General features: G+C 40.5%; 1 protein-coding gene across 6 annotated transcripts in view; it reads right to left on the reverse strand.

The window, feature by feature from the left end:
- enox2 (ecto-NOX disulfide-thiol exchanger 2) overlaps positions 1 to 11,911 on the reverse strand; it is a 257,527-nt gene that overhangs the window by 81,811 nt on the left and 163,805 nt on the right. For all 6 annotated transcript variants that reach the window (XM_061834677.1, XM_061834674.1, XM_061834676.1 and 3 more), the window contains one exon: positions 5,645 to 5,776. In XM_061834677.1, coding sequence (XP_061690661.1) covers positions 5,645 to 5,776 — 132 coding nt within the window. The remainder of the gene's footprint in view (positions 1 to 5,644; positions 5,777 to 11,911) is intronic.

Genomic DNA, 11,911 nt, shown 5'->3' on the forward strand with positions numbered 1-11,911 from the left:
AGATGGCAGTAAAACATGTCCCGATCTTTTGGATCTCGACGAACCCAGCTCCCAAACTCCTTACTTTCAACCCAAGCTTCTTGAAAAATACACTTCCCCGTGATACAAGTTGGATCGATGAAAGAACTACGCTACGTCGTAACAAAGACGAAGTGAAATGCCTACTCACGGAAACAAACAATGGAATATCAACAAGATGGCGACTAGTTGTCAACACGGTGACTTCCGTTGACAATTTCCGGCTGATTTGGACGCCAGATGGATCGCTATTTTTTTTTTTTTTTACATAAAAGATTAATTTATTTTTTAGGGAGAATTTTGGCGCTAGAGGTCCTCCCTTTGATATTTTTTTAATTTAAGGCTTTTTTAGGGGCTTGACCGGTTTTCGTGGATTTTAAGGACTTTTAGGAGCCCCTAAATGCACCTTTGAAAATTTAGGGGTTTTTAGGGACTTTTAGGGCCGCGTGCAAACCCTGAACATGGCACGTTGTGTTCAACAATGGTCTGAGATAGGGCTGGATGATGAGGCTGAAAAATGTCACACAATATAAATATTTCATACCACTTATATTAATTCTTGATTGTTTTTTAAATAATCCAAATAATAGAGAGACAGTAAAAATAAATTTTAAAATGTTCACCTTAACACCTCCTTCACCTTAAAAGGAGGTCGAAACAACTGATTGATGTATATATATATTTAAATAATTCATTTGGTATTCCAAACATAGTATGAACAGTTATTGTGGCTGTCTTTATAGTCATTACGGCTGAGATGTTAAAAAAAGAATATCTGGTAAATAGGAAGCCAGCTTGCTAGAACCCACTTTTATGTCCACATGGACAGCGACATGTCAGAAGAGGCCGGGATTCATCAAACCGAATGTCAATCTACCCGTATGACCAACATATTGGTCACACCTGAATCAAGCGACAAGATGGATGATAGGCTGAAATCTTTTTTTTTTTTCTTCGTCGACCATAACTGCCTTTGAGATCGGCTGGTCGATCATGATCGACACATTGGGCACCAATGTGTTCCAGTGTTCTCAATCAAGAAATCATTTAACTATGATCTGCCTGACAAAGTAAAGTTGACTATATGATCTTCAAAGGCTAAACATCCCAAGATCTAAGGAAATTCAGGAACAAATGAGGAAAAGTAATTGATATCTATTAGTGTGGAAAAGCTTCAAAAGCCATTTCTCAGCCTTTGAGACTCCAGTGATCGACAGTTTGACCAATTCTCCATAAATGACAAAAACAACCTTCTCGGGAGTGGGCAGCAAACCAAAGTTACCCCAACAACGCGGCGAGGACTTATCCAAGAGGTCTGACCCCATAACATCCATCCAAAGGACTGCAGTGCCTCAGTATATATGCTGATCTTGTCTAAATTTTACCAGAAGACATCTTGATAATCTCAAGATTTTCCGGAAAATACTATGTGGTCTGACAAGATAAAAGTTGAACTTTTTGGAAGGTATGTGTCCCATTACATCTAGAGTAAAAGTAATATTGAATTTCAGAAAAAGAAAATCATACCAACAGTAAAATATGATGGAGGTAGATATGATGGACTCGGGGCTACTGTGCTGGTTTGGACCGAGAAGACTTCCCGTGATATATCAAATCAAGAATTCTGCGGTCTACCCAAAAGTTCTAAAGGAGAACGTCTAGCCATCTGTCTTCAAGCTGAAACAAACTTGCTTGTGCAACAAGACGATTACCCACAACACACCAGCAATTTGCAAGCAGTCTTTGGAGTGGCCTAATCAATGTTCTGATCTGAGATGCTGTGGCATGACTTTAAAAAAGTGGTTCATACTCGAAACCCTTCCAATGTGGCTGATTACAACAATTCTCGAAAGAGGAGCACGGCAAAATTTCTCCTCACTTCTGTAAGAGACTCGTAATGCTTGATAGCATTTGTTGCTGCTAATGGTGGCCAAACTCCGATTCTAGAATTAGGTTGAAGGGGCAATCACTTTTTCACACAAATCCATTAGTTTTTTCACCCCCCCCCTTCCTAATTAAAGCACTGATTTAAAGACTCAATTTTGTTTTTACGTGTGTTGTATGTGACTAATATTTAAATATATTTGATAATGGAAAAACATGCTAAACGAAAAGAGGGGGGCAAACACTTTTTCACACCATTGAGCGACATTCATGAATACTTTAGTCAGTATAGGTTGTCTGACTCTTGTCGGACTAAAAATATCCAATTTACTGCCAAACTAGTGATGGGCCCTTCCCTCACGTCAATAATTTCTTCTTGCGCTGCAACATGTTATTTTCCATTTCAGGACACACATTTGCCTAGGTCGGTTGTGATAGGTCGGGAGGGTGGGGGTAGAACTGCCTTTACCATCTGAAGAACATATTTGGAGTGATGGGTTGCATGTGTCAAGCAGACCAGGAGAAGCTAATCCATGCTTTTATCTCAAGTAAACTTGACTATTGGAATGGTCTTCTGACTGGACTCCCCAAAAAGTGCATTAAACAGTTGCAGGTCATTCAGAATGCTGCAGCTCGGGTTCTGAGCAAAGCAAAGAGTTTGGCGCATATACCTCCAATTCTAAAGTCTTAGCGTTGGATTCCAGTCAGCTTTAGAATAGATTTTTATGTTCTACTACTGGCCTATAAATCACTAAATGGTGCAGAATCTAAAGCAAACATGGTAAAGGGACATTTACGGAATATGCGTCATAAAAATGGAATACCGGTAAATTGGAAACAGAGGTGATGTCAGCTACCAAGTGTGAATGTTTTTAAATCCAATCCAGATTAACTCTTTTTCGCATGTGTTTTAGAGTACTTCCACTTTTTAGTGATATTTCTTGCACTAACAGCTGTTTTAACTGCACTTTATAGTTTTTAAATTTTATTTTTCAATGCTTTAAATCATATAAAGCGCATTGAGTTACCTTGTGTATGAAATGCGCTACACAAATACATTTGCTTTGCTTAGCTTTATATCTGAAGTCTCGGTCTTGTCCCTTCTCCATATATTGTACATCGACAGCAATCCAGCAAAATGAGAAATGTAATGACCCCAAAGGTGTCTCCTGTAGCCTCGCGCAGAATGCCTTGCAGGCAGCATGGTTTTCTTACAGGTATTTTATTGATATTGATCATGCGGCAGCTACTGGTTAGCACGTCATGTTAGCATGTATGCCCCGAGAATCTGAGGATCTGGGTTCAAATTCAACATTTCCTGTGGGGGGTTTACATTTTCTGCCCTTGCCTGCGTGTGTTTCCTCCGGGCACTCCGGTTTCCTCCCACATCTGAAAAACATGTGTAGTGGGATAATTAAATACTCTAAATTACTCACAGGTGTGAATGTGAGTGCATAAGGTTGTTTGTTTGTATATGCCCTGGGTTTGGATGACAACACGTTCAGGGTGTACTTCAACTCTTTTGCCCCGAGTCTGCTGGGATAGGTTCCACCACTGCACGACCCTAATGAGGATAAGCGGTCAGGAAAATGAATGGATTCAACACGTGTCTACACCTAGTCAAAACATGGTGTGCGCGGTCTGGGAGGGAGGACCACAGTATCCTCCCTTGCCTGAAATCCATTGTGAGATTTTTTTAATTTTTTTTTTCTTCGTATTCACGCCGTGGCGACCCCTAATGGGACAAGCTGAAAGGAAAAGAAGATTCAAGTTTTCCAGGCCTTGCTACACAACATAGTACCATTGGGGAAAATCCCACTGTGCACTACATTATGGGAATATAATGTAAAGGCAGTATAATGAGCGGCATAGGATAAGCATACCCCATGGGCGAGTTTGTGAAACATGTAATTGCCCATGCTAGGAGTGGCAACTCTCTGTCCAAGTTGGATTTGTAACAGGTTAGGTTAAGTTAGGTGAGCAGGCTTAGCCCCTGTACTGCACCATACTAAAGCAGCGACACGGCTTAATGCTTTACTTTAGTCATGTGTGACATTCGTACAGACAGCAACTAAAAGTTTCCGTTTTCCTGGAGAACACAAGCAAGGCTTTGAAGTTGAGATGAAAAACATCTACAGAGAGAAGTCGACACGCTTGCTGACATGACGCAGTCTGTACTTCATTTATTTTGATAGGTTTCAACTTTCTGCTTTTGTCCCAATGTAAGGGCTGGGCGATATGGTCTTAAAATACAATCACAGCCATGCTGCCACGGAGGCAATGATTCATGAATGCTGGCTTAGGCAGCTCAGCATCATATTTAGTTGTGTTAGCTGTAGCTCGAAGGTAACTGGCATGGTGAAAAAGAGCATGCCCTAAGCAATCCCCTTAGCAGTGATGTTGAGTTCCATGTGGGTGTGGAGTGTTTTTTTTTGAATGGACAGTATTTTAATGCACACGGCTGCATGCTGACCTTGGATTTTTTTTTTTTTTTTTGGTTAACTCCAAACAACATCCCGTTTTCCAATATTATTTTGCAAACAAATTCTTTCGGGCTAAAACCGAAATGAACGAGATGCGGCCAGTCCCAGCTAAACAGAACCCGAGAATGGGAGAAAGTCCCTTTTTTGTTGGAAAGGCCTGGGGCGGATAGGGCCACCTGACAAGTGAATGATGAGGGCAGGAACCCAAGGAGCAGCCACGTGCCATGAGCCCCCATGCCAAGCAGCCATACAGCCCAGGGACCTGGCCAAAGGAGCACTGCCATGTAGCTAAGTGTAAGTCTAAGTGCACTACTGCCGAACAACCAAACATACCCAGCCATGACCCACCCCTGACCCCACCCCCAAAGATGTGTGTATATTGTGCATTTAAAAGAAAAGGGGGGTGAATGTATACAGTGCATTTAAAATCCAGGGGGGTGGCAGGCAGCGCAGGGCGATCGGACCAGGAAACAGCACAAATGTGCTGGAACCTGGTCCCCCACTCACAGCTACAGCCCCCCGGGAACCCCAGGAACCCTTGACCTTGTTATATATAAAAAAATGCGCTTTTCGATCATTTTTGGCTGAAACATTTGAGAGCCTAAAGTTTCGGTGCATCTCTAGTAAAAAGTAAAACCTGCAGCCAGGCAATACAGAAAATGGATGGATGGATGGATGACATTTCAGTTGAGTCAGCAATTTGTTTAATATTCATACCATCACCAATGGAACCACATCGGAAATGGACTCACTCCACTGCCCACAATGGAAAAAAGTGCTCTGACCTGAAGAGCAACTAAAGAAAGAGCTGTTTTTTTTCCAGGACTGCAAAAAAAAAATACGTCCCCACTCACCCAAAAAAAAAAAAAAAAAAAAAAAAAAAAAAAAAATAAATGGAATATGAGAGTTGATTATCTTTTGGGGTGTTCGTTTTTTCTTCTTAGTCTGTTAATCCATTTTTAAATAATCGTTGGTGCTGTACCTTAAATGAAAGTAGCCCAAAAGAAAGTTTAAAAAAACTAATTACGCCAAATAATTAATGACAGCGAAAGGTGCACCTTTGCTAAAGCTCCTGCATTACACATTGCTTTGTCCACTTGAAAGGCACAAGGTGATTTAATTGACAAACACCAAAAATACCACCAATATGAAATAATTACAAAATAACTCCAGTCTAAAAAAAAAAAAAAACTCTGGGACAAAATCCTTTTCCATCTGACAGCTTTCCATTCTATTTGTGCATTGTTGCATTGTGGTACCTGGCATGAGAGGCTGTCCAGTGATGCCCATGGGAGGCATCCCCAGGTTGTTCATGGCTGTGGCCCAGGCATTGGGGTCTGACATGGGCATCGTTATCGAGTTGGACTCCATGGTCATATTATGAATCCCCTCTGAGGAGAGAAACAATACAGGTCAGAGTCAGGAGAAAATTTCCCAAACCAATAAATAGGATGGTGGCACGGTGAATTTAGGGGAAATCGTACGAAAAGCTCAGCATGATATTGACTTGTGAGGAATAGTTCCTATTAACTGAAAGTCTCTTGCTCTTTGTTCTTGTTAGTTTGTTTGTTCTTTGGTCTGAATGTCGTACCAGTGTGGCACCTACTTCCAGAGACAAATTCCTGGTGTGTTGTTACACACTTGGCCAATACAGCTGATTGTGATATATGACAGTAAACAATGATACGCAAGCATGTCTGACTTTCATTACTTTTTTTAGAGAAATACAAAAACTACGCTGCTCACGGTTTGCATTCGGCATGATTATTTTACGCAAAAATTAAAAAGTAAAAAGCACATTAATGATGTTTTCCATTAAGTAGTGCTAATATTTCACCACGACAAAGGTATATTTTCATTGGGAAAACCACTATTTAAAATGAAACTGCTAGAACCTCAAACATGTACAGTAAAATGTATTTTTAAAAATCAATATATTGGATAATAAACTAGCAACTAGTACAAGCTCAACTTTTTCCCAATTTTTTTTTCTGAAACAAAAAAGATATTTCTATAAAATGTTTATATTTAGTCAACATTCGCCATTGATAAGCACCAATTTTCACTATGAAAAGGCAACATTTATCATCAAAATAAATGTACCGCAACACCTACAGTAAATTGCTGTCATGTGATCTCCAAACACATTGTCATCTATTTGAAGACAGCTGAGCCATGACTGTGCAGCCTTACTCAAAACCCACGAGGAAAATTATCCAGCTTGCTTTAATGATTTTCCGACACGGAAAACGAAAAGAGACAGGTTTCACATAGTGCAATAATCTTGACCGCCAACTTCCACCCTTCAAAGTGCGATTATGGTGCCGCTGGACACAACTGATGCCTCACAGCTCAAACTGTGGGAAATCATGAACACTTGTATAAATAAGATCCCCACCAATCACGTTGCAGGGAACACATCATAAGTGCTCCGCCGGTGGCCGCGGTCCATTTCACCGCTCAAAAGCACCTTTCACTCTCTTCTCTGCCCGACCTCTGTCCATCTGATGGAGCCGCAAATTGCTGTGAGAGCCAAACTGACCCCCTGTTGCCTTATGACCACACACTGCAGTTCATCACCGACTGCAAAAGCTGTGTGTGTCTGGGGTGGGGGTCAACAGGCCTCTGTTGCAGTGCAAACAAAGCATATGTCCAAAAACTTTACTTCACCACCATGAGGAGGTTGATAACAAAGACGATGATTTGCTGGGGACAAAGACAACACGAGTAGCAGCGTTGTGCTGGAAAGCTATTTCCAGGAGCTTTTAGTACACTTGACGCTACAATCAATGGCTGCACTACAGGGAGGTTGAAGACACTTTGAATGGTGTTGGCTTCTGGAGAACTGAGACTCTCGACCTCTTTCCTATCAGTTGTTTTCTATAGCACTGGTACTCATTGGGCACACAAGGGAGCTGGAGCCTATCCCGTACGACTTTAAAGTGAAACAGAGGGTATTAGCGCTTTTATTTTCCACCTTTCAAACTTTGGGCTATTTGCCATTCAGGCGAAATTTCAGGAATAAACTTTATTTTACTGTTAAAGTGAACCTAATTTGCAAACTAATTAAACGTATTGACCAACCACTAAGCCCAGATCCACGTTATGGCCACCTTTTTGTGAACGGAAGACTTTTATTGGGATCGTCTGTGACGGGTCTAGCCCGCTATTTGAGAATAGGTAGTGTCCACATTTTTGTGAAATGTATAACGTTCATGTTACAAGCTAAAGCTGAAGCATTGCATACAGGAACATTGGTAACAGGTATTTGATCCAAGGAGAGCCACAGCTATGTCTTTCTTTGACTTTTCCAGTCTTTCGGTTGCAACCTAACGAGGGTGACCTTTAAACTCTGTGCCCCACTTCCCTTCCCTGTTTGCAGACTTGGAAATATGAGGTAATGAGTAATTGTTAGGTGATGTTAAATTGTGAACAGCATGATGAAGAGGACTCTTTATTTAAATACAACCTCTAATAAAACCTGGAAATGTAACAGCCGTCTCTGCTAAACCTTTTTTCAATTTTGCCTTTCATCTACTTGTGGGAGAAAATAAAATTTTCCCTCAAAAAAGTACCAAAACATTGAACAATTTGATGTATATTCAATGCATTTTAGGGTATTTAAGAAATTGTATACCAAAGTCACAATTTTATTGCGAGTAGTGTAGTTGTATCTGTATATTTGATCAGGATGCAGAACATGTATGGAAAGACAAAGTAGCTGGAAAGGCAGATGGACTGTACAATAACAAACTGAAAAACAAAACAACTCGGATGGATGCTGGCTGCATTTAGAATCATTGTTCTGCAAGACAATGAACAATTATTTTATGGTACGATAAAAAGCCACAATGGGACAAAAGATTGTGGGGAGAAAACATGCTTCTTTGACCCAGATCTTCAAAAGATGAGCGTGTATGTCCCCCCCCCCCCAAAAAAAAAAAAAAAAAAAAAAAAAATCCAAAAGAAAACCATCAGCAGCTTGAAATGGTCAACATAGAATGTCAAGAGCTGGGTGCCGCATTGATGTAGAGAAAGTAACAGAAACCAAACAATTGAGAGTGTGCGTTAGAGCAGCTAAGAGAAACCCCATGTACTGAGATTTTTTTTTATCAGATTCTAATAACACAAAAAGCCCAACAAATAGACCACAATGAATCAAACACCCAGAAAAAAAATACTATCGATATTTCAATAAATTAAAAGACACACTCATCTATCTAACATTTCTGTACAATAACAAGCATCCATGCATCGGTTTTCTATTCTTGCTTATCGGTGTCATGAAGAGTTGGAGCCTAGCGCAGCTGAATTTGGATAAAGGGCAGACAACATGCTGGACTGGATGCAAGTCAATGACACATCACACATAGAGACAGACAACTTTTCACGCACACGTTCCAGTCTCAATGATTAAATGGTAAAACACTTGAAAAAACATTACTAATGTATTTGAACATCATAAAATTGCAAGCATAAACTTTAAAGAAAGTACTAATACGTAGTCAATCTTGGATATCTGCTTTTGAGGCCATGGTGGGGTGGCCTACAAAGTTGGTGAGTGAAATTCTGGGCATGAGCTCTGGCTCGTTTTTGGCTTTGGGTTTCACCTGTGCAAATTGCATTTGCTGTTGAGCAAACATGAAGATCAGAGAATGTTTCTGGGAGAAAAGCAAACCATTTTGAAGCAGAGAGAAGAGGGAAAATTTATCAGCGCTATTGCACAAATGTTGGGCATAGCCAATACAACAATGTGGAATGTTCTGAAAAGGGAAAAAAAAAAAAAAAAAAAAAAAAGAATCAACTGAGGTACTGAGCAACAGACATTTAACAGGTCGGCCAATGGTATCAACAGCAGATGATGACGGAAACATTGTGAGAGAAACTGTGAAGACACACCAAAGAAAACAGTCACCGACATCACTGGCAACCTCTGAAGGGCAGGGGTCAAGGTATAACAATATGTTGTTCAAAGAAGACTTCAGGAGAAAAAATATACAGGCCATACCACAAGATGCAAAGCACGTTAAGTGGTCAAGTTGATTTAATAGTCTGTTCCAATACTTGTGCTCACTTGAAAAGTGAACAAAAGGTGCTCTGTCCTGTAAATTGTAGACTATATCTCGATGTAAATACCATGAAATAAAATCATTTTCTCAATATTAACTCAATAATCATCCTTTGATCTTCACTAATATTTTTTAGGACAATAACACTGTCCAGCAGAATCCTTTCATCTATCAACAATCACTTCTTTTCATGAAAAAAAAATAAATTAAAATGGACGTAGAGATTTCTGCCCAACAGCGATGACACCTTGCTTTGCGTATTGTCATATTGTATGTTTAAATGTGTTGCTTCATCATTTGTGTTCAAATATCCATTGCTTTAAGGGTTATAGCACCTTGACTACCGAGGCTATTCAAAAACCCATTCGTGGGCAGCTTCCATTTTTGGGACATTATGATTTTCACGCATTATATCCTTCGGTATATCAAAATATTTAAGTGTTTTAATCTGATTCTGTTTCTGGTTTTTGGGATGATCTACTAAGAAAACCCAAGTACCCTCGCGCGGGCAGCGTCCCATTTTTGGGATAAGATTATAAATTTGTAAAGCTATCATATAATTTAACCATAAACGGAAAAGAAGTGATATTTCCTTGACTGTGGCCTGTTAGGAGACTTTTATCTCAATAAGGCAAAAAATGGCCACCCTGGCCATGAATGGGTTAAGAGTACGTGCATTTTGTGTGTGCATTAAGTTATCAGAGACTCCTGAGCAAAGTTGTGTGCTTGTTTAAAATTCAATGCGTAATTTTCTTTTTAGTTTGACAGTAAACTTTAAAAGATTTTGGAAAGAAAGTGCTTGAAGACTCTGTTCAATTTTCTGTATTCTGTCTGTATAAATATTGCTCACCCAACCACACACACATGCACACACCCAGACGCGTACGCACACACACATACACACAACCTGCGATTAGCTGATAACCATTTCAGGGTGTGCCCCACCTACTGCCCGAAGATAAATGGGATAGGCTACATCACTCCCGCGATCCTTTTGAGGATAAGCAGCTCCGATAATGGATAGATACATGGATGGCGTGTCAATCTCTTGGGGCTTCGGCTTGACTGTGAGGGCATGAGTCAGTGCAGAGGAAGTAATCAACATGCCATAAATATATTGAAGTGAGGGAGGACGTCTGCCTGCCTGAATGGCAAACGTTACCAGAAAGTTTGAAAAGGAAGCTGGTGGGAGGGAATCAAATCAGTCATCAAAAGTACATGATGGACTCTCTCCGGTAAGGATGCGACTTTCGCACCCACTGTGTAAGCCTCTAAAGAAACATCTTAGTGTGCATTCTCGCTCGGCGTTTGCCCCTGCACTCCTGGGGTTATGGACTTAAAGCTCCCCCGGTGGACAGTTGTGGGAATTAAGTCATTTTCAGGCCCATTGGCCAGGAGTGCCAACAGTAAGCAGATGGCCGCTGGGGGCCATTAATACAGCATTCACATGGTTTAAACAGCTAACTACTGGTTTACTCACACACCCAGAGAGGTCAATTAAAAGATGAGGGACGGTGAGTGATGGATGGCAAAGAGGTTAATGGTCGAGATGCTAAAAACAATGATTGAGAGTGTATGATAGTACCTCACATTCGATTTCAAAGAAATGCTTGAGCGCGAGGACTTGATTACAGTCATTACCGCTAAGTAGACAAGAAAAATCTGCAATTAGTGCATAACGTAGCGCCGGCGTAAAACACAAAAGCGGTTGGGAAGACAGATGGAGTGTAAAATGGAAAAGTGAAAAACAACTTTAATTGTACCTGGCTGCATTTTGACTCAATTGTTCTGCCACACAATGGAGAATTCTTCGCTTACAATGGGGGAAAAAAAGACCATATTTCTTTGACCTGGATGCATTGTTAAATGCAATGTGTGTGTGTTTGGTTGTTTGTCCAGGAGGTAACAATAGCTACATCCCACAGTTTGTTTTATATCATGGTATTAATCTGACAGTATGATAATTATTAAGAGATTGTGGATGCAGCTCATGTATTGCAATAATGCTCATAGTACAGGTAGGGTAGACAGGAGCAAGCATCAGAACCGAAATGCCACTTTTTCTTGCTGACAGAGTCCTTCACAAAATGCTTTAGTAGTTTCCATGTGTTAACGCAAACATTTTTGTGAGCGACATCTTCAAATCATTTTATACGGTGCACTTCTATTCTGCCCACAAACAATTATATTCATATACCTCCAACACACTATTATTCCTGGCTTTGAGAAGTAGCTTGTTCATTTTGACTTTTGATTTTTATCATCCATCCATCCATCCATTTTCTAACCTGCTTATCCTCACAAGGGTCATGCTGGAGCCTATCCCAGCATGGGGCAGGATACACATGACCTAGTTGCCAGGCAATCGCAGGGCACATAGAGACCGTCAACAGTCGCACTCACAATCACATCGAGGGGCAATTTAGTCTCCAAAGTAGTTGGGATGTGGAAGGAAAC

The sequence above is a fragment of the Syngnathoides biaculeatus genome, chromosome 11 (genome assembly GCF_019802595.1).
Source record: "Syngnathoides biaculeatus isolate LvHL_M chromosome 11, ASM1980259v1, whole genome shotgun sequence".
NCBI lineage: Eukaryota > Metazoa > Chordata > Actinopteri > Syngnathiformes > Syngnathidae > Syngnathoides > Syngnathoides biaculeatus.